The sequence below is a fragment of the Exophiala spinifera genome (genome assembly GCF_000836115.1).
Source record: "Exophiala spinifera strain CBS 89968 unplaced genomic scaffold supercont1.3, whole genome shotgun sequence".
Taxonomy (NCBI): domain Eukaryota; kingdom Fungi; phylum Ascomycota; class Eurotiomycetes; order Chaetothyriales; family Herpotrichiellaceae; genus Exophiala; species Exophiala spinifera.
Window position 1 is genome coordinate 3237298 of NW_015622515.1, and position 21955 is coordinate 3259252.

The 21955-nt window shown below is 51.2% G+C and overlaps 9 protein-coding genes across 9 annotated transcripts; 4 read left to right on the forward strand and 5 right to left on the reverse strand.

Annotated features, from left to right (window-relative positions):
* Nucleotides 1-46: 46 nt before the first annotated feature.
* On the forward strand, nucleotides 47-1238 carry PV08_04916 (uncharacterized protein; the record flags this gene model as incomplete). The annotated part of the gene is made up of 2 exons (XM_016379260.1): nucleotides 47-225; nucleotides 341-1238. The coding sequence occupies 2 exons, from the start codon at nucleotides 47-49 to the stop codon at nucleotides 1236-1238; spliced, it is 1077 nt and encodes a 358-aa protein (XP_016237937.1).
* A 12-nt stretch (nucleotides 1239-1250) lies between these two features.
* On the reverse strand, nucleotides 1251-2201 carry PV08_04917 (uncharacterized protein; the record flags this gene model as incomplete). Its single annotated transcript, XM_016379261.1, has 1 exon — nucleotides 1251-2201. The coding sequence occupies one exon, from the start codon at nucleotides 2199-2201 to the stop codon at nucleotides 1251-1253; it is 951 nt and encodes a 316-aa protein (XP_016237938.1).
* Nucleotides 2202-2803: 602 nt separating this feature from the next.
* On the forward strand, nucleotides 2804-3545 carry PV08_04918 (proteasome subunit beta type-1; the record flags this gene model as incomplete). The annotated part of the gene is made up of 2 exons (XM_016379262.1): nucleotides 2804-3174; nucleotides 3224-3545. The coding sequence occupies 2 exons, from the start codon at nucleotides 2804-2806 to the stop codon at nucleotides 3543-3545; spliced, it is 693 nt and encodes a 230-aa protein (XP_016237939.1).
* A 1045-nt stretch (nucleotides 3546-4590) lies between these two features.
* Nucleotides 4591-6018, forward strand: PV08_04919 (uncharacterized protein; the record flags this gene model as incomplete). Its single annotated transcript, XM_016379263.1, has 2 exons — nucleotides 4591-5706; nucleotides 5764-6018. 2 exons carry the CDS (start codon nucleotides 4591-4593, stop codon nucleotides 6016-6018), a joined length of 1371 nt encoding a protein of 456 aa, XP_016237940.1.
* A 1124-nt stretch (nucleotides 6019-7142) lies between these two features.
* On the reverse strand, nucleotides 7143-10026 carry PV08_04920 (uncharacterized protein; the record flags this gene model as incomplete). Its single annotated transcript, XM_016379264.1, has 2 exons — nucleotides 7143-7371; nucleotides 7424-10026. The coding sequence occupies 2 exons, from the start codon at nucleotides 10024-10026 to the stop codon at nucleotides 7143-7145; spliced, it is 2832 nt and encodes a 943-aa protein (XP_016237941.1).
* A 636-nt stretch (nucleotides 10027-10662) lies between these two features.
* Nucleotides 10663-12528, forward strand: PV08_04921 (uncharacterized protein; the record flags this gene model as incomplete). Its single annotated transcript, XM_016379265.1, has 1 exon — nucleotides 10663-12528. The coding sequence occupies one exon, from the start codon at nucleotides 10663-10665 to the stop codon at nucleotides 12526-12528; it is 1866 nt and encodes a 621-aa protein (XP_016237942.1).
* A 669-nt stretch (nucleotides 12529-13197) lies between these two features.
* PV08_04922 (uncharacterized protein) lies at nucleotides 13198-16479 on the reverse strand (the record flags this gene model as incomplete). The annotated part of the gene is made up of 1 exon (XM_016379266.1): nucleotides 13198-16479. One exon carries the CDS (start codon nucleotides 16477-16479, stop codon nucleotides 13198-13200), a length of 3282 nt encoding a protein of 1093 aa, XP_016237943.1.
* Nucleotides 16480-17126: 647 nt separating this feature from the next.
* Nucleotides 17127-18827, reverse strand: PV08_04923 (uncharacterized protein; the record flags this gene model as incomplete). Its single annotated transcript, XM_016379267.1, has 1 exon — nucleotides 17127-18827. The coding sequence occupies one exon, from the start codon at nucleotides 18825-18827 to the stop codon at nucleotides 17127-17129; it is 1701 nt and encodes a 566-aa protein (XP_016237944.1).
* A 694-nt stretch (nucleotides 18828-19521) lies between these two features.
* Nucleotides 19522-20604, reverse strand: PV08_04924 (uncharacterized protein; the record flags this gene model as incomplete). Its single annotated transcript, XM_016379268.1, has 3 exons — nucleotides 19522-20099; nucleotides 20152-20437; nucleotides 20488-20604. 3 exons carry the CDS (start codon nucleotides 20602-20604, stop codon nucleotides 19522-19524), a joined length of 981 nt encoding a protein of 326 aa, XP_016237945.1.
* Between the last annotated feature and the right edge of the window lie 1351 nt (nucleotides 20605-21955).

Genomic DNA, 21955 nt, shown 5'->3' on the forward strand with positions numbered 1-21955 from the left:
TGTACTTTTACCCGTCACAGGTGCCTCGTGTGCAACGTTCCTCAAAATGGCAGCTCCCTACTCATTTGCCCTGCGCCGGACGATCCATCACTCGGCTTCCCTGCTGCGGTCGCAGCCGCAACGGCGGTACGCACGAGTCCACGACGTGCGCTTCGTCACGACACACCGCGACTCAACCCGGATCCTGGACAGGTACAAGGACAAGCTGGAGCGGAAGGCGAAACAGTATGGCCTCACCACATACACCTAACTGCACACCTCTCGATTTCGAAACTCCCGTCAAGGTTTCCTGCACACGATATTATCATGCGGATACTAACGATGCTTTTCAAATCCACAGGGAAGGTCACAACTCCATTTCGTCTCTAAAGGAAGCGTACGCCGAAAAGATCAACGAGTACAAGCGTTCAGCGACGGATCCTCCTACGGAGCAATCTACACCCGCTCCCAAACGGTCGTCGCTCCAGCAGCCACCGCCACCCGCACCTACGCCGCAGCCATCCGCTTCCTCTGTACAGAGTCAGAATCAAGCTTCGGAGGGGAAGCCCGAATCCAGTGCTCCAGGCATCAGGCCGTTGTCATCGTACCTTGACCTGGAAAAGGTCGCGGCCCTCTCCAACAAAGAGGTGGAATACATTTGGCGAGTCCGTCACGCAGACGACCCTCTGTCACTATGCGCAGTCATCCCCCTTGATACGTACAACCGTATCTACCGTACGGCCCGAACACACCCACAATTTGTTCTTCCACTTCCCCGACCAGTGGCCGACGATGGGAGTGGCGATGTCAAACAGTCGCCTCAGGGCTTCGAGGGTGGTGAACGATCTGCAGCAGATATCCATTTCCTCCAATGGGGCTTCCATCCCCCGGCTAGTGCTCCTGCGAGCCCAAGAGTCAACACTTTAAACTCTCATATAAGTACTGTTCTCTTCACACACTTGGCTGCTTTCAAAGTCCACGGGGCATATGCGCAGCCTCACACTACCGTCACACACCATCTTGACCTAGCAGATTCTCATGGCATTGTCTTGCTCAGTGGTTCTGTCGTGGAGAATCGAGGCGTCAGTGTCGAAGAGGGCAGATGGCTGCTGATGTGTCTGCAAAGATTTTATGATTATGAAGGCCACGGCGGTGGCATCGGCCGTGAGAAACGCCAGGGGTTGTTGGAAAAATTCAGCAAGGGTGATCAGGGCTTCAACATACAAGAATTGGTTGATGAAGCTGAAAGAATATCATGAGCTGCTGGCTGCTCAGCTCCAAAGCTCCTCTCGATGCACATTGGTATCTCCTCTCGAAGGTTCGGTGTTTCGGCGAGATACTCTTATGACTTCTTGGACAAGGAACTCCCAGATGGCGTCAAAGTAGCCGGGTTCTGCTACGGTGGAATTGTGATCTCCGTTCGGGAATTCTTTCCAGACCTTCTTGGTGGGACACGCCGTGTACAGCGACTTCATCATTGTAGGTGGTACGATCTCATCTTTCAGGCCGGAAAGAAACAGCACCGGGATGTCTGTTTCTGTCACTTTGGTCATGCACTCCTCTGAGTTCCACCGTTGATGGCACAGGGCTGCAATGTACTTGGCTGGGGGCATGATTGAGGGAATGAGCTTGCGAATGGATAGGAAGGTGTTCTCGAGAATCACTGCTGCAATATCGCCGACCTGCTCATTTGCCTGCAACAACTTGATGGCCACCGCACCACCTAGGCTTTGGCCGTACAATACGATACTGGTCCTTCTCAGCTCTTCATGGTTGCGGACAAAATTCAGGGCTGTTTGGCCGTCAATGGTCAAGCCGTCTTCGTCGGGAGAGCCTGTCGACAGACCATAGCCTCGATACTCAACCATAAATACATGACAACCCAGGCTCTCGGATAGGACCTTGCCTATTGGCAAGCGATGACCAACGTTTCCCGCATTGCCATGAAATGTAACTAGGGTGACATTGTTTTGAACAGGAGACTTGGGAGGCCGAAGGAGATAGGCATGGAGGGTCTCGCCATCGGGAGTTGGGAACTTGATCGACTCGGCCGATGTGATGTTGAACTGATCCGGCGTTGGGACGTTGGTTCTTGCTCCGGCGGGGAGATTTGCAGGATAGATGATGTCGTTCTGTTTGAAGTAGAGTAGACTGCTACCTAGCGCTGCAAGGCTAGACGAGACGAATAGAGGGACACGCAAGTAAGAAAACACTGAATTCATTTCGTCAGGATTGAGGAAGCGCAGGCAGTAAGTTCCCCGGTGGTAAGTGGCAGAGAGGGGACTGAGACCATGGAATCAAGGAGGCATGCGTAGCGAGATCGTGGCGCCTGGAGAAGACCTGCACAGCTGTCAAGCATGTAGGAGGAGCCGCCGTGAAGATATGGATATTTGAGGATGTTAGTCTTGAAAAGATGCGTGGACGATGTGCCATACAGTATTCCGGCTGCGACATTTATTAGGCAGGTAGCCCACCACCAGTTAAGAGCATGGTTGTGGTCGTCGCAAACAAGGCTGCGGCACAGAGAGCCTGGTGCACCTCGCAAGGCTGGCAAGGCTAATTTGGCTCATTGCTGCAGCTTTGCCGCCAATTGAGCTTCAACTCGATTTGGAGACGCGTTCTTGGGAGCCTTTCGTGCACTTCTTTGTCAGTTCATTACACAACTCTCTTCCACCACTCCTCATCTATCGAGCGTCAAACAAAGTCTTCTTTTTGTTAGGAATTGAATCACTGTTGTTCCAACCCTCCGATCTTATCCTCATTGCCACGGCGACCTTGCAACAACCTCTTCCGCCCGCCCTCGTTTCACCCGCTCTCCGCAATCATGATCGGCCCCGGCACGGGCATGTTGGGTGAAGATGGTATTCATGTGGATATGAACCATCTAAAGTCCGGAGAAGTCAACCTAGGAACATCCATCATGGCTATCAACTTCAAAGATGGTGTCATTCTCGGAGCCGACAGTCGAACGACCACCGGTGCATACATCGCCAACAGAGTTACAGACAAACTCACCCAAGTACATGACACAATTTGGTGCTGCCGGTCAGGATCAGCTGCCGATACTCAGGCCGTAGCCGATATTGTGCAGTATCATCTGGGATTGTACGGTATAATGAACAACGGGCCTCCAACGACACAGACCGCCGCTGCGCTGTTTCAAGAGCTGTGTTACGAAAACAAGGATCAACTCAGGTAAGGGCATCGTACTTGGGGTCGCTCAAACAATGCTGACTCCGTCCAGTGCTGGCATGATCATTGCCGGATATGACAAACGAAATGGTGGACAAGTCTACTCAATACCTCTTGGAGGTTCGCTACACAAAGGCCCATATGCCATTGGGGGTTCCGGATCAACATACATCTATGGCTTCTGCGACGCACACTGGAAAGAAGGCATGACTGAAGAGGAGGGAGTCAACTTTGTCAAAGAAGCTCTAAGCGAAGCTATCAAGTGGGACGGCAGTTCTGGCGGCGTGATTCGAATGGTGGTACTGACAGCAAAGGGGGCCCAGCGGCACTTGTACCTGCCCGACCAGGGTTATCGAGGACCAGGAAAGGATTGAAATGGCGAAGATACGGATCATGGCCGGCGTAATGGAAGGAGTTAGCATTGCATTGAGGCTGTCACCAGCTGGGATCGTCAGTATGAACTCCGTAGAGGTGCCTCATTTGCAGGTCCCATGCATGAAGTCGACAAATGAGACTCTAGGCCACATGGTTCGGTGACATGCAGGCGGAGGGCTGGAGGGCTGGACTGCTGGACTGCTGCACGGTGGCCTTTGTTGCTGTAAGGACCGGTGTATTAGATATCTGGGTACAGAAGTCGCAGGGTTCACTTGCAAAGTCATGCAAAATGACGCCAACAGCCGCCACGGGCGCAGAAGAAAAGACGTGGTGAGGCCCAAGCAGATGCGTGATCCAGTTCACAAGCCACCCACTCCTGTAGTCGGCGATTATTCGCCCTTGCAACTCTAAAAGCCTCCTGTACATCTCCATATCCCGCGCTTCTGCTGAACTCATACATTTGTTCTCTCGCATCACTTCTACGCCTCTCTCACCTGCTTTACCCGCTCGTCTCCGGCATAATCGCGACTCTTTCGTTGCCATTGCCCTCATCATCGCCTTCTAAAGGATTATTCGCGCCCGGGGACCTCATCAACACCATCGCAGCCCCTCCACCATGTCTTTGGTAAGTCGCCTTGATTCCATCCCCCACCGCTCAATCAGCACATGCTAGCTCCTGATGCCCCGGCCGGCCACACCTCCATGCCTGCTACAGTGTCAAAACGTCCACCTCCCTAGATCTCATCGATATCTCTGCAAGGATAGAGCGCGTCACCACCTTCATGCATGCGAAATTGCCCAAACCCCTCCCATGTGGGTCAGATCGTCCTGCCTGCGCGCTGCGCTGCCGCTGCATGTCTCGGCCAGGCTGGGAACAGTTGGGCTGGAAAATAAACATGTTTTGCACCTTGTTTGGGCATCAAGACGTTTGGAATCGCTAACAGCTTCGTCGACAGACATTTGTCACGACCGGTTGAGATGGGCTCATTGGTGATAAGCCAAGTGGCGCCGGGACTGGGTTATCATCCCTATCACCACCACATGATGGTCGACAGCAACCTCGAGCCAGATGAGGCTTCAGGCGCAGCTGCCCAAGGATCAAGAGCTAGAAGTGCGTCTGCTTCTGACACAACCAGGACACGGGGCAATACCGATGCCACAGTCCGTTCCAGCACACCTACTGCTCGCGATCCGTTCCCAGAATCTTCCACACCTACCTCTCATCCTGTAGACAACGAGCCTTCATCCGCTTCTCGACAAGCATCATATCACCCTCACAATGTCAACCAACACAGCCGAGGCTTCGACCAGTCGGGGTTTCCCTTATCAAGCGACCCTCGAGTAGTCGTGGCAGCCTCGCCTCCTTCTCCACGATTACAACCCACGTATCGATCCACGAGATCTTTAGGTGGCTCTGAAGCGACCTCTCCAAGTCGAATCAAGGTCAGAGACCTGTCTCATATCCGCAGCTTTGCGAGTGAAGAATATCTGGCTCGCCCAAGGCTGGGAACACGATCACCCAGCGTGTTTTCGGACTCCGGAAGACAGTATGAAATTAGTTCTATGCCGGTTACAGACATTATCGAGATGGTCGCAGGCCTCCTTACAAAGATCACCACCACAAACGATAGACAACACGAGCATCATCGACCTATGCCGTTGACCGAAGAACAAAGTCATCTGAATCCTCACGCGTCTTGTGTGTTGGCTTTCCATGGCAAGAATGTCCCAGGAATCACTATCTTGAGTTATTTGAGTCGGATACATAAGTACTGTCCGACCACTTATGAAGTCTTCCTGAGTCTTCTCGTCTATTTCGACCGGATGACAGATATGGTCAATCGAGGTCTATTGGGGCAATCTCAGCAGGGACCTAATGATTCACCTGCAACAGCACCCGAAAGCTCCAGTCCGACTGCATTCTCGCCTATGCCGCTGAGCGTTGATAGTCCTCAGGAACATCACGACATCAGCGACCCCGTAGCGGGGACTGCAGCGTCGCAGGCCCCCGGCTCACCCAATACACGTGATATTCCTGGCGACTTGTCACAATTCTTTGTTGTAGACAGCTACAACATTCACCGTCTTGTCATTGCAGGAGTCACTTGTGCCAGCAAATTCTTCTCGGATGTTTTTTACACCAATTCGAGATACGCTAAGGTAAGGGACTTTTAAGCTTTTGAACTTTGATCCAACCCAACTAACCATGAATCTCAGGTCGGAGGTTTGCCATTGGCTGAACTCAACAATCTCGAATTACAGTTCCTGCTGCTGAACGACTTCAGACTTTCTGTCCCCGTGGAGGAACTTGAAGCCTATGGCACGATGCTAGTGGAATTCTACGCAAGAGAACTAGTAGCTCAACAGCAGGCCGCGCAGTCGATGGCCTCTTCACCCCACTCGACTGACGGTATGTACATGCGGACACAAGCCGGGGCAAGAGCACCCGCACCAGCAGCCCCAATTTCATAAGAACCAAAAAGAGTCGGTCCAGCTGCATGACCGGTCGTTCTTTTAATGATGATGAATGACTTGAGAGAACGATAATTAGAGCAAGGGGCATCGCAATAGAGCTTTGGGGCTTGAATTATGGGGTGTCAGTTCAGTCAGTCGGTTAGTAGGTCAGTAGAAGTGGTGGTGCTTTGGGGGTGGGAAACGGGACGATATTCTTGCGTGTCAGTGTGTCTGTGTGAGTGTACGCGTTGGGGGGTTTGTGTTTTGGTTGTTACTATCAGGCGAGCTGCTTTATGGAGCGGCTCAACACGAGACTTGTCCATTTTGTTTTTTTGCTCCGGCAGCAGGGTTACCAGTCATGATCATCAGTACGACACGAATTGGTACGTCGGCGCCGAAATGATCATCCTTCAGTCCATCAATCCATCACATCATCATCACCATTATCAAATCCAAACCTCGTCAGCGTTGATTGCTTTCTTTTGTTCCCTTTGTGCTTGCGTTGCAGTTCTACACGCCACATCCACATTCGCTTTTCGTATGTGTCTGGTCGTGTTCAGGTCGATTACAGGTACAACAAGGCGCCTTACCTATTTCATCTACAGCCACGGGATGGACTCACCTGTTCTGACATCCACGCGTGATTTTATCTGAAAAGATACGAACGTCCCCTTTGTATCGGGTCCTCTGTATCCTCGGTTTTCTCACGGACAAAAAGGGGGCGAGGGCCTTAATGGGGAGGGAGGTTTGGAGCATTCTTCAATACATATACATCATCAAAGTACCAAGGATAAGGTCCCATAGGTGTAACCAGCCGATCCATTGGCGTAATTTCGTGCAACAAAGTAATACATTTTGTTAATGTCTTGTCTGGCTCTATTTATCTAATAACCTTCTGAGCTATCTCTTCTCATTGCTGTCTCGAGTTTAAAGCTCCGGATGCGCATAAACATGAGGGTAATGAGGCCTGGCTCCTCTGAGATAAAATACACCATTCTACCGTTTCCGTCATATCATACAATCTTTGTCTGAGTCATCATACATCACCATAAATCATCATCCTTTCATGCCGAGTCAGCAAGCTCAATGCACTTCTTCATCGCCTGGTCCAGCGTGTTCAGACCTCATTGCTGACAAACCGCTCAACTTCCGCGGAACAAGAACTGCATATCTTCTGGTGTCAACTTGTCCAACGCAACTTGATCGTTATTGACAGTTCCGTTGATCATGTTTGCCTTCTTTTCCTGAAGCAAGACCATTCTCGACTCGACTGAATCCTCAATGACGAGGCGTGTGATAACACAAGGACGACGCTGACCAATACGATGACAACGATCTGCTGACTGCCATTCTGCCGCTGGGTTCCACCATCTATCAAAGATTAGTCAGAAAATTGCAGATGACAGGAGTAGAATAGTCTTACGGATCAACAATGTAAACGCGACTTGCCTCGGTGAGATTGAGGGCAACACCACCAGCTTTGAGCGAGACCAGGAAAACCTCGACATCCACGTTGTTCATGAAATGGTCAATGGACTTTTGTCTCTGAGCAGGGCTCATGCTACCATCAAGTAGGACGGTGCTGAAGCCAGATTTCTGAAGACGCCACTGAACCAATTGCAACATCGATGTGAATTGAGAGAAAACAATACTCTTGTGAGTTTGCTTTTTGCTGCGGAGCTTGTAAAGGTCATAGACCAGCATCTCGATCTTGGTTGACGAAGTCCAGTCGTCCATCTTGATACGATTGATGATAGATGACTTTTTGACCGTCTCTTCATCCTGCTCAATCTCAGGCTGCTCCCAGTCAATCTGTAGCGGGATATGACACCGAGGGCAATCGGCGTCGCCTCCGCCGTCGCCGAAAGACTGTACATATGACTTGGCGCATTGACGACAGAATTCGTGGTGACATTTGGAGCGAATGGCATCTTCTGCGGGCTCGTCACAGATGCAGCACACCAAAATGTTCTGACCCCCCTCCGCATTACGGCGCAAGATCAGATCCGGGTGATTCGCAACTTGTCTCATTTGCATGATAAGGCCAAAAATGTTGGCATAGTTGTTCAACATAACACCTTGAGCCACGTATGTGTCAAACTTGCGTGTGGAGTTGGACATGATGCTCTGCGAGAAGTCACGTTCCATCTCCCCGAAGAAATCGTTGTGGATTACGATGTCTTTGGGTGGAAGCTCCATAGACGACGTGTGATCCCGCTTCATTCGACGCAACATGATACGATCAGTGATGAGTCGGAGCTTCTCCAAGCCCTTCTTTCTCAATGTAGTGTCTTCGTTCTGAGTAATCGGATTCAAGATTTCCTGATTGAAGACAGAAACATGGTTGAACCCGCTATGTTTGCAAGAAGTGCACATCTTCTGGCTGTCCTGGCTCCAATGAAGCTGGCGGCATTTGCACTGCTTGCAGAAGTAGCAAGCGAAGGGCTTAACCTCAAGGAAGCGAAGCAGAGAGAAGAATTCTCCGATGCGATTCTGGACTGGAGTTCCAGACAAACACCACTTGTAATCAGACTTGAGCGCAAAGCAAGCTTTGGCAACCCCCGTGGTTCGGGACTTGATGCTATGCGCTTCGTCAAGAATGAGCCGATGAAATTTGATGGCATGTAGCACGCTGTCTTCTTTGACAATGCCATCATTGCGATTCCACCCAGTGTGCTGCTTGCGATACATCGACTCGAGTCCAGAGTAGGAGACCATGATCACATCATACTTCTTGAGATCCTTCACTGTCATTAATTTGCACTTGGGATTGGCAGAGACGTGATAAACGAGTACTTTGAGCTTGCCGCTGGTGTAGTCGGCGATCTCGGACTGCCACTGCATCAGAGCGACGGGTGGGACAACGACAAGAGAGGGAGCTTTAGCAGGCCAGTCGGACATGATTAAGCTGACGGCCTGAATTGTCTTGCCCATACCCATCTCATCGCCAAGCAGACCTCCCTTCCAAGTGGACTTTTCCTGCTTGACCATCCAATCCAAGCCTTCCAGTTGAAAGCGTTTCAGTTGGCGATTAATACCAGCTGGCTGTGCAGCAGCCACGGGTGTGATAGGTTGGATAGCTTTGAGGTCATCCCACATAGTCTTGATTTCTGGATGTGCTTTTTCGAGCTTCGCGCGTTCTCGTTTGGCTCGCCGTTTCGCCGGGTCCATGAAAAGAGAGGGAGAGAAGCCGCGTAGTCTCCGACGCCGCTGTGATCTTGCAGCGAGTCTTCGACTAATTGCTGGTGCGGTGGTGCTTTCGTTGTCATCAAGATCGACACTCGCATCTGTGGCTTCCTCGGCAACAGAAAAATCATCAGAGTCGAAACTCTCTTCATCACTAAAAGAAGCGAGGGACGAGAGTTCAGAATCGTCAAGAGACACGCCTGTCCGAGTAGAAGATCCAGCATGTGGTGGGTTGGGAAGACCTCTCCGTGGCAGAGTGGAAAGCGCAGTATCCATGTCACTATCATCGCTGTCATCGCTGTCCGGAACCACAAGAACCTCAGTGCGACGACGTTTGGACAACGGCAGAATGTCGGAGTCGTCACTAACGGCGCCTGCTTCGTATTCTTCTGCTTGTAAGGCGCGAGCCAGTTCCTCGTCCGCGTCCTCTTCCCGGTCTTCAACCTCTTTAGCGGTTCGTTTTCGTGTTGAGCGCGGCTTCAAAGAATATTCCGAAGAGCGCAGTTCTAGTGCTCGGGTAGTCGCAGAGATTGTGTTTTTGGGTTGATATTCTCCTGCATTTGGCGTAGGGACAGTGCTTGTAGCGGGAGTTTCGTAATTAGACTCTAATGAATCGGCAATTGAGGAGGGTCCCGTAGATGTCTGAGATTCAACCCGGTTCTTAGTCGAGATGAAGACTCCCTGGAAGCTGGTTTTCGGCGCTGATGTAGAAGGCAAGGCCTCTTCAATCTCATCAGAGTCAGGAATTTCAACAATGTTCGCAGTTCTGGCACTGCGTCTCCGATGCGGTTTTGGAGTTGGCAGGGAGGGTTCTGGAGTGGCGGTTTTGGAGGCTGTCATAATGGTTAGTTACCGATGAGACGAGAGATTGTGATCTTCAGCGCAAATACGTACAGAATATCCTCTTTGAGGCAGAGGACCTCGTCGACCGGTTTCTCGCCACCATCTTGGCTGCTGAGGGAGATAGTCAGCAGATGGATCGAGGATAAGGAGAAAAGGCACGATGCGAAAAAGGGCGGGTAAGTGATATCGAGATTTCCAATGAAATGGCGATTAAATGCAGGGTTCACCAAGGCACAAGGCAGGCGACTGCCTAGCGCCTAGACGCGTGATCACGTGGACCAGACAAAGTATAGCAAAGTGGTTGCATATAGCGATAGAAGGGCGTTGGCCGGAGGAGGAATTTCATTGTTGCGGGCCCCCAGACACGCGGTCACGTGAGAGACGTGTAAAGTGGTTGCATAAAGTGAATTTCTTTGCGCCTGGACCGCGTAAAGAGTGGCGTCTGCGGTCAAGACGATTAGTACTCCGTAGATCAACTGCCTAACATCACTTGCTGCTACCCATTGTCCGACCTTTGATCGCTCTTCTACGTTTTAATAAGGCACTCCTATCTTGGTCTGCGTTCCCAAGTCACGCACGCATTAGTTGTTGCCGTCCACCTCATTGCCAACGATGTAAGTCTTCTCATTTACAATGCCCATATTAAACCCGCAACTGACTAGACCCAGGGCCAACCGACGCAACAACAACCCCGCGGCAAACCGCATCCGCGGACCACAGTCAGCCCTTACAGACTTCCTTGCTTCTCACAACATTTCCGCTGCCCAGATTCATAACGACTATCAGCGTAGGGTACAAGAAGCAGAGCGCCAGGCTCAGCAAGATGCACAGAATGCGCGCAATTCCACTGACAACAAGGAGAACGAGGATGAAGAGGACGAAGAAGACGTTGTAGAGCGCCAAAAGCGAAAGAGAAAAGAAGAAAAGGCCCTCCTAAAGATTAAGCAGAGCAAAGAGTTCAAGCGCCGCAAGCACGAACAGGATGAAGATTTTCGACAAGACGACGATGAGCTTGCTAGGAGCATGTTGGCCAAGTCCAAACCACTCCCAGGTCAACTTGATAACTGCGAGATCTGCGGAAAGCGATTCACTGTCACTCCATACAGTGGCACTGGTCCAGACGGTGGCCTATTGTGTGGCAAATGCTCAAAGGAATTAAAGGATGAAAAGAAGAAGGAAGCCAAGGCTGCGAAAAAGAAGACCCCTGTTTCTCGGGGTCGACGCCGACAAACTGAGAGCGATCGTATGATGGGAGACGTCAAGCCCGGTGCAAAAAGTCTGCTTGACATCTGTGTGCGCCACGTAGCGAATGTTGCTCACGACATTGACGAGTTTGGCGACATGCCTCAATACCTGTTGGACCGGCTGAGCCAGATCTTTTCCAAACAGAGAGTCATCACTCCTCGTGTCCTCGAGCTGTTTCTCCGTCCAGACGTGGATAGAATCAACGTTTATGACTGTGGCAAGCTTGAAACCGACGATTTCCAGAAGATCTTTGCATTCATGCCAAACCTTGAGACGGTCAATCTGCGATTTGCTGGCCAACTCAAAGACGGGGTCATCAAATACATGGCCGACAAGTGCAAGAAGATCCGACATCTGCAACTTGGTGCGACGAATTTAGTGTCCGACGATGCCTGGATTGAACTCTTCCGCTCACTTGGCCCTCAACTCGAGAGTCTCAAGTTGTCCGAACTCAATGACTCCCTAAGAGATGACACCGTCAAGGAACTAGTCAAAAATTGTCCCAACCTGAAGCGCCTCAAGTTGAGGTCGTGTTCCTACGTGACCGAAGAGTCTATCGACGCGTTCTGCGCCCTCGCCAAACTGGAACATCTGACACTAGCCGTTGCTCAAGACACGTCAGCCGACACGCTTGTCAAACTCGTCTCTTCCCTTGGCCCCCATCTCCGCACCCTGTGTCTCGAAGATTTCAGCGAGCTCGACGACGCCGTCCTCGACGCCATCAAATCTAACTGCGTCAAATTGAGCAAGCTCCGCATCCGAGGAAGCAGTCTCTGCACCGACGCTGCGTTCGCTGGCCTCTTCGACAACAACTGTCCCTTCCCACCGCTCGTCTATGCGGACTTTGCAGACAACCGGGACATCGATAGCATGAACCCAGAGGGTCCGCAAGATAATCCCGTCGGTTTCGGCTCGCTGGCTCTGACGGCGCTGATGAACCACTCGGGTCCACGACTCAAGACCATTGATCTCAAATCCTGTCGACACATCTCACACGCGGCACTTCTGGAAGCTTTCGACGGCCTCAAGAAATATCCCGCCATCACCGACATTGACCTCTCGTTTGTGACGCAGGTCGACGAAGTGGTCCTGGTCGGCATCTTCAAGAGTTGTCCATCTCTTGCAAAGCTGGCCGTCTTTGCGTGTTTCAACGCCAGGCAAGCCGTCATTCCCTCCGGCATCGCCGTCATTGGTCTTCCCAACGCGCAGGACAACATTGTTCGCGAGGGCGATGTACAGATGATTCTGTCCTAAGGCATCTGCAGTGTCCTAGGGCGCCTGGTATTTGTAATGATCGCCATGATCAAAAAAGGTGATGAAATCCGCCGTGAGGCCGTGTTTGATTATTGGAAGGAAGATGAGCGCACTGCGAACAGTGGTATTTCCCCCGTTCTACGTGGACCCGCGGTTATGACGACAACCACTCGCTTGGGTTATCAATTGAGGTTCCACGATAATGTATGAATTGAATGACGCCTGATGACCTCCTGGGACCTCCTGGGAAGATAGAGGAAGGCCGCGTTTTAGTTTCCTTTCTCCCGAAAGTCGTGTGTGCGAAACGGATTAACGTTCTTCATCGTTCTTGATTACTGTCCCTCTACATAGATAGATACCTTTCTTCCTTGAGTGCTTGTGTCTTTAAATGCATGCTGACCCGGGTACCTGACCGTAGCAAGGAAGTGTCTACCACCTGCAGCCCGACATCGATCCCTTCGTTTGACAGTCTTCACGCTTCGCTTCGATCTTGACAACACGGGCTGAAAAAATACCGAGTAGGTAGTCCGATGGTCAAATGGCTCAGGCAAGCCAATCCGTACCATCATCTCCTCATGTTCGCGTCGTCGGCCAGAGCTCGAATTTCCCGCGACAGTTAGGAGGAGTTCTACTTCGAGTGTGGTCGAGCATTTCACATGCCATGGGCGCTCAGAGCATCTCAATGCCCTCGACAAGCCATTCCAACCTATCCTCTGCTGCCATTCTGTCCTTCTGCTGACCCTGAGCATCTTCCAGTAACCACTTCGCCATACTCCCAACCTGCTTCGCCTTCGTCTTGTCCTCCAGCTCCTTACTCTTACACCTGGCCGTCTCGATGACGCCTTGACCCAGATTCGCCAACCGCGCCACGTTCAAACCATAACTCCTGTGCGCGACGCCCTCGCCAACCTCGTACAGGAACGTCACACTGTCCCTCTCCTCGTCCTCGGTGAAGCGCATGTGGACGTTTCGCAACTCCCCGTTCTCAAACCCGGCCTCCATGCGCGCCAGGACCTGGTAATGTGTGATGAACAGCGTAAGGCACTTCCTCTCCCGGACCAAATAATCGAGCACGGCACTCGCGATCGCCACCCCGTCGTGCGTGCTCGTGCCGCGGCCTAGTTCATCGAGGACGACAAGACTCCGCTCCGTAGCTAGCTTCAGGATATCGCTCGTCTCACACAACTCGACCATGAACGTACTCTCGCCGCTGAGCATGTTGTCAAAGGCGCCCATCCGCGTGAACACAGCGTCGAGGATGCCCAAGGTCGCAGACTCGCATGGCACAAACGATCCGATTTGCGCCATTATGCATACCAGAGCCACCGATCTCACGTACGAGCTCTTGCCGCCCATGTTCGGACCCGTGACGAGCAAAGCGCGAGTCGCATCGCTAGACAAAGAGATGTCGTTGGGCACATAGCTGTCCAGAAGGAGCTGCTCGACCATCGGATGTCGTGCCCCGACAACGTCAATCTTGATGTCTTTTGTAAAATTTGGTCTCACGTAGCCTGACTGGCTGCCAATGCTGGCCAGAGACAACAGACAATCCAAGGTTGCAAGGCTCTGGATGGTGTCCCTAAAGAGCTGATAGTTCGTACTGATATCAGCAAGGAGCGTCATGTACGCTTTGTCACATTCCGCTGCAAGCGATTCTTTGTGCTGGTCGCGCTCGCGCAGTAGCTTTACGACTTCAGGAGCATGGAACCGCGATACTTTCTTCGTGCCGGAAATCTTCACCCATGAGGCCGGAACTTTTTTGATGGTCGCAGACGAGTTCTCAACTTCGATGAGATAATCTATTCCCGCGACGGTATTGTAGTCGACTGGTCGCTTTTTGCCTAACCGGTCAGCAGCAGTAGTGCGAAATGTTTCTAGGTCGTGCTGGATGCTGGCGATGCCAAGTTTGTGTTCTGTGATCTCCGCGGTTTCAGCCGAATCGGCAAAGAAATCGTACTTGTCGTCAGATTTCGCCGCAGAGAGATTTATTTTGTCCAGATAGCCGACCACCTCTGTCAGTATCGAAGGGAGAGAAGTGAGGGCAGACGAGAGCAGGTGGGAAGTGAAACCTGTAGATGCTGCCTCGGTGACGTGGCCAAATTCCGTAGCTAGGAATTGTAGGGATTGGAGAACATTCAAAAGTTCAGGGCGAGTACATTTACCATAGTAAATGCGAATAAGGCTCTTTTCCAGATCGGCCTTCATTTTCGAGAGGACATGGCGTAATTTCTCGACGTTGACAGCTCTGGCAGGATCAAGAAGCTCCTCGATGGCATCAAGTCGTTCTTCGATAAGACGCTGGTCTAACAGTGGGCGACCAACCCATTTTCGAAGTAATCTGCCACCGAATTTTGTCTGGGTCCGGTCCATCATCCAGTACAAACTGCCCTTGGTAGACTGGTCGGTTTGATTTTGATAGATCTCAAGGCTTGTCAATGTGTTTCCATTCAGCAGCATATGAGATCGAGCTGAGAAAGGCTGGAAATACTTTTCGAGCTGAAACACATTCTCAAGACCGTAGTCAGACAGATGCTTGATCATAGCTGACAAGCAGACCAGCACATGTTCCGGTAGCCCTAGGATCTTGTCGAAGATTCTTATGGCTGTATTCTGCTCGGACCGGGTATCCCTCAGTCGCTCAGCATAAAAAGTCGACACATGGCCGTGTGCTTGTGCTGCCGTTGTCTTTTGCTTAGCGACACGCTCAACACGGATCTTGTCACCGAAGACGTTCGTCTTGTTTCCCGACAAATGGGTGATTAGTTTCTCTGTCGCTTTCGACACTTCGCCGACAACCAGAAATTCGCATGGTGCGATGTGGAGGAGTCTTGTCTCGATTTCACTTCGCATAAATCCGTCCTCAAAGTCATCATACACAATATCACCGGTGGCAGGTTGAACGGCAACAAGGCCAACATGGACTTTCTCATCATTGCCATATCCTTTAACGTTGACTTCAGTCATGCACAAGAGAAAGCCCGTTGATGGTGATTGGAGAGCAGGATTTGCTCGGTTGTCTTCCTCAATGCCCTCGATATCGTCGATGTAAGTACCTTTCGTGTACAGGTTGGTGAGCTTTCGCACGAACGGCGCGTTCCTGTTGTCGCCAACAGCTTTCAAAGCCGCAGTCTCAAGTTGACGAACAACTCCAACTTTGTGACCTGCCGAGACCAATCTCTTGACATGAACATGAAGTCGATGGACAGGGATGCTGGCAGAGGCAAAGCGGTCCAAATGCGCTTCAGAGTGGTGCTCGTCATAGCGGTACTTCCCAGGTATGCAAACGATACCCAGCTCTTTAGCGGCAATTCTGGCATCTTCACCAAAGAAGCGAAACTTGTAGCCAACCTCCACAACAAGCAGGGTGTCCATGTTTGCCTGTTTAATCTCTATGACCTGCTTCTCCATTGGCGTGAGTTTGCTACCACCCTTTTTGACACCCTTTGACCGAGCCGTAGGCTTTGGTGTGTCTTCAGTGGACTCTTCGTCGGCTTCATCGTTTTCCTCCCCATCTTCTTCTAGTGCTCGATTGCGTCTCTTGATCTCAGCTATGCTATCCGGCTTCCCAAGCTTCTTCACAAATCTACGGTGCAGTTCCTCCTTTCGCCGCTGGTCTGCACCAGTCTGGTTTTCCTGTAAAGGAGGGGAGGAAAAGAGATATTTGGAGGTGCGATCTGTCGAAAGGAGGTCTTGTGAGGCTGTGGCAATGTTTTGTTCACTCGCAGAGACAGGTCTCAGAGTCCGCTCGTTTTGGTCTTGCTCAGTTTGTTGAACTTCATCATTAACACCTTTGAGAAGGTCGTTTTCAATGGGAGTTATTCGCCTCCTCTTTGCAGTAGGTGGTTGTACGTCGTCATCATCGTCCTCCTCCTCGACTCGAGCCACAGTGGTGGGGGCAGGCTTCCTGAAGAAAGCCGATAGGGTCTGCTGCTTCTTTTGCATAGGCTTCATGTTGCCTTTCCACAGTCACTGATAAAGGACTTGAGTTGAACTGCAGGGTCTTGCGGTGAATTGTGCGCGCAATAACATCACTCCGAGGTGATATGTTCACGAACGAATGAAACGGCGCGACTTGCGGCGGAAACGCGTCGCGTAAAGTTACTTGGGGCCTGAACACTTAACCTAAGGCAGTACACCGTAGATACGCCGTGAGTGCTTCATAGCTACCAGGGGGTCTATTATATTTCCAGGGCGACCAACAAGCAAGGCGATGCAACTGTAGAAAATGATGCTGTCAAGCCACGAGCCGTTAATGCAAACGTCTGCAGAATCAGCATTAGATGTGCTTTCTATCTACTTCATACATCGAACTTTTGCTACCTTTCTGGTGTACTCCTATCTACCTGCTCGGACAATTGGTAAGAGAATGCTGCTCGAAGGACATGTCTCGAATCCTTGTTACTCCTTCTATGTCCCATTTCACCAGCTTCCCATCTTTGAAGGACATGCAGCGAGCAATCGATACATCAAGATCTGCATATCTTCACAGAGAGCGTCGGCCCGATTTACATATTCATGCCTTGATAAACCACATGCTAGGTATCTGCTAAAACTGCAGTCAATCTTCCGGCATATTCCAGCTTGGGCTTCGTTCTGACTCAATGACTGATAGCTGCAAGGGCGTGAATTTGCGGTTTCGTATCCTCATCATCTGTAGTGTTCTGCAGAAGAGATGGCGGCACCTTGGTATCTGTGCTACGCATTTCCTCTTCGAAATGCTCCAATGCATCAGCCAAGGGATTTTTGGTAGATACAAATGGGTCTTCATGAAGCGCCTCCAGGGGGAAAACACCGAAAATATTACTCAAGGGCGACCCCGGGGGATTCGGCAAGGTTATGCCATCTCGAACCGGGGATTTCCACGACAAAGGGTTTGTGGTCATGGTCCGATAATCTGATTGAAGACCGGCAAATGGAAGAGCATTTTCTTTGCCGCGGCCTGTATCGTAAAAGTCTTGGGAATCACGAGACATCGGTCGACAAACACTGTAGAGTCCTGCGTACTGCGCGCCAGCTTGGTGCTGTGGCTGCAGCCAAGACGCCGAGATAGTCGGGAGTTGTGGACGTTCGCTGTTCAAGTATGGCGGTGGTGGAACCTGGAATGGATTACGACGCTGGTCTGCTGGGGTGGCAGGACCATAGCCTGGACTGCCGTCATCAAAAATTGTGAATTGAGACGAGCGTTTCTTGCGTGAGCCGTTTCCGACCATAGGCTTCCAATCTTCCTCATCATCTTCCATCTGTAAGAATCCTGGACCAAGGGTATAGGATTCGCCAGTCGATGAACTTGGAAGATAAGGTAGTGGGGGTATGCTTTGGTCCAATGCTTGACGAGCCCGCTTTTTCAAAGGGGTGTTTCTCGATTTGCGCTTGACAAGTCTTGGAGCATTGGTGTCCTTCTCTTTGAGTGGCTGTCTCTTTCGTGGGCGAACCTGCTTCGTCTTTGGGATCGGAGATTCACCATCGATCAGGCTGCTTGTGTCCTCGAGATCATCAATGTGTCTGGCTTTCATCATATTGCCACTTGGAGAATAGACCACCTCAGTGGGTTCAACCAGAGCTGCCAGACGTTGCATATGTCTGACCACCGAGCCGTCTTTCTTCTGATTCCTCTTTCTCTTCATTTCTTCAGTAGCTGCATCGAACAAGTCCATTCCTGGCCATATGGTCCCTTTCAGCTTGCTGTGCTCTGGGGTAGCAAGGGGCTGGTGGCCTCGGGGCGCGGTACTGTCGTCATTGTTGTAGATATTGTGATTGACCGGAGAAACTACATGAGGGCGTCGAGGCTTGGATCGACTAGATTTGGTCAGTGTATGCATACACAGCGCTTGGGGCGGGCCAAACCCGTACCGTTTGACCGGACTGTATTCAAAGTCGCTATCGTTGTCGAGGATAGGCCTGCTTCGACGGGTTCGTACTGATCTCTTTTGTCTCTGGCTACGGCTTCCTTCACCTCTGCGTAGCTGCATTACCTGATCTTGTGGAGGTTGAGCTGTAGCCCCGGTCTCCGTGACATAGGCACCCTGTTCTGCAGCAGTCTTTTTTCTTCCTGCCTTTTTGGCCTGCTTCAGAACCATTCTCTCTGAGAGCAACCCAGCCAGGCCATGGTGATCGTACCATTTGTTGTAGTTGATGAGCAGCAAGCCCGCTTCGACCTCTTGGTGGCTTCGAACCTGGAGCTTGTGGAGGTGAGACAAGTGGCCTTTGGAGCTGACATGGGTAAGTAAATGGGAGACATCGCTGAAGGAGGGTTGCTTGGGGCAGATGCTGCACTTGAGCAGATCCAGCACAGCGTCCATGACGGGCCCCTGCAGCAACAGACGAATTGTAAGGAACAAAGAAAGTAAGTATTGCAATAGAAACACAGAAAGAACGAAAGCTCGCAAATAAACAAGGAACAACGCCGGAAAGTTTCTTCTGCTTTTTGCAGCATGGGAAGAACAACGAGACAACAGAAAGGACAAGGCAAGGAGCAAGGTGAGAACCAAGTGGAAAGGTGGCTGCGATGGTGCCCGAAGAACACAGCAGGTCAAGGGGAGAGGTGAAGAAGGGAAGAACTTGAAGTAGCGCAGACGATGCAAACGGCAAGCGCCATGAAATGACGTCTGCGTTCTACAAAGAAGGGGCTTCTCACTGGGTATAGCCACCATACTATTTGACTTAGTATGTCGCGCGCCGGCGGGCTTGGGGAAAAGAGTCAAACATGAGGATCACTAAAATCGTCAAGCTTGGGTATTGTACCATCATGACTATGATTCCTCAGATGTGAAGATCGTGGTGTGATGAAGCGGAAATAGTTCATGATGGCCTTTCCTTTTCTCTTGCATTGTATCCCAGCTTTCAAAGGTAACTTCAAGTGGGTTATTAGATTGCAAGAGGGGAGTAGACGCTGTTAAGACTGATTGTATGGTAAGGCCTGCACCACAACTCTAGGCATGCAACTGCGCAAAGACACCATCAGCACAAGTCCAACAACACTCAATACTCAACTTACTATGTTGGGTCGACCTCCACGAGTCCTGGGTATTTCAACAAACTCAACCCTGCAATGCCAAACACTGTGTGGAAGACGTCCACCATGTCACCTGGCCGATCAGAGATTCCGCCATGCTGCGAGTCCTGACATCTGAGAATGAATTTGATCAGTGCAGAAGAATCGATCCAGTGCAGCTTTCCCAACATGGCAAGGCTACTGAGAACCCACCAACTGTAGCAAACGTCTTCCAGCTTCTCTGGGCGACCATTGAGGCCACCATGGGGCAGTTGTCTCTCGCTCAACCACGCAGCCAGCCGATCGACGTCGACCAGATCCAGCCGTCGCGCAATAGTCAGTGCTCCCACGCAGGTGTAAATCTGACCGGCATGGGTTTCGGCTCCAGGGGACACCCCAAAGCCGCCGTCAAAGTTGGCACAAGCTTGTATATGGGACACTGCCTTATCTACATCCACAAGATGCATCATATTGAGAATGGAGAGACCGAGGAAAGCTGTGAACAGAAACCGGGTATCGGTTTCTCCCCATTCGTCGCCAGCAAATGTGCCGCTTCTTGAATCTTGGAGCTTTGCAATATCTGACGCTGATTAGAAGGAGTTTCTCCTCGGCATGGATGATTGAGAACCCACAGCTTGCAACGCGAATCTTCCCGCCTCTTCCTCCATGATCCAATTCTGATAATGCATCAATGGTAGCAAGGATCTGGATGGCGCTCACTGTGTACAGCATATGGGAGTCATGACCAGGAGCGGCGCCAAACCCTCCGTCATGATTGTAACAGGCAAAAATAAAATCAATGGTCTTGTCACGAGGGAGTGCATCAGGGTGGCCAAGGAGGTGAAGAGCCGTCAGCCCCCAATAAACCCCGTTCAGTCTCAGGTGTTCGGTCAACCAATAATCGAGCTCATCTTTTCGCTGGAGAGGAATCAGATACGAAAAGTCATTTGAAACTCACAGCGACGCACAGAGTCTAGGCTTTGAATATATGTGACGTGTTTCTCAACGACCAAACTGAGCTCAGGCGGCAAGTGATCGCTGGACGCTTTAGTTCCCCCTATTCCTGGTCCGGCCACGAGCGACATGAGGTTCAGGATAATGGAGGTGTCGGGTCCGAGTGTCGCAATGTGAGGATGCGAATGGTTTCGTAGTCTGGTTGATATTATCGATGATGGTAGGCGGAACGCGGTTCTCGCTCAACAGTGACGTTTTCCGTGCAGCTCTTGGCATTACCTGATCGCTTTCTCTACGAGAATGAGTTGGAACTGCTCTAGGCTAGTTGGTCCTTAGGGTATAGAATAGCCCAGTGGCCTTAAAGCTCACTAGGCTGCAGGTCTGGTGTCCCCATCCTGGCAGATCCCAAGCGCGTTTCAGGTTCGTCGAGAGACGTGGCTTACGAAAAGTTACGATACGAGGGTCCAGGGACTGGTTGTGCCACTCTGGCGCAATTATTTCGCCGATGCCAGGGAGGCGAAGCATGGATCAGGAGGATTACTGGCAGTAGTGCCTCCTAGCCTCTGTACCTCTATACTGAACCATGGATTGCAACCCATTTCTGCATGATGGCGGCTCAAGCACAAATAGACACTGAGGGTGATGGCTCGCTATGAGATACTGAGGCGTCTTACTCGGTCCCTACAACAACGAGGACAATACGAAGCTCAGAGCACATACGGATACCTGTGTCTATGAGCGTACGGACTCCGCGACTTTTCACCCGATGACTTCTTACCCGCCAGTTCGTGAGTGTGAGGCCATAGAAGCCCCCGCGCCCATGGGCAGTTGGAATCCCGGATCACGGTGCCCCTGGCCTGTCCCCTGAAGGATGGCAAAGGCCTTGAGTTAACGGTAGTTCGCCATGGCCCTTCAGCTAGTGTCATCCATCAACATCCTTGCAGCAGGTGCTGCCAGGCCTCTCCAATGCCAAACAGGCTAAAAGTTGGTAATGCTTCACCAGGTGAGCCATTAAAGGCACCATAGTCTCGAGATTTCTCGCATGGCCGTCCATCAGACGGGATGTGAAGACATTGACCTCCAGTGCCGGATCATCTCGCTCGTCGAATAATGCATTATGACTTAGTACGGAGTAGCTATTGTACTCGTCTCTGCTATCCTGTGCCGCGTCTATTAATACCGTCTGAAAGCGCACCCGAGATTCACGAGGCCTACAGAAGGTCAGGGTGCTGCGTAAGCGAAATGCTGTACTTTAGGAGGCAAAGCAGCCTCTACAGACCTCGACAGAATCCCCACCTGTTACTCCGTCCCTATTGCAGGTAGACTGTACTGTAAACCGTCCTGCATTGGGATATCTACAGCATCAGCCTGCGGGAATTTCCCTCCCTGCAGCACAGCATCGCACGAGCCCAAAAGTGCACCGTCTGTTCTCTACACTTATCCTCATTCTCTTGGACCCGTTCGTTTGCACGTCCAGTCTGC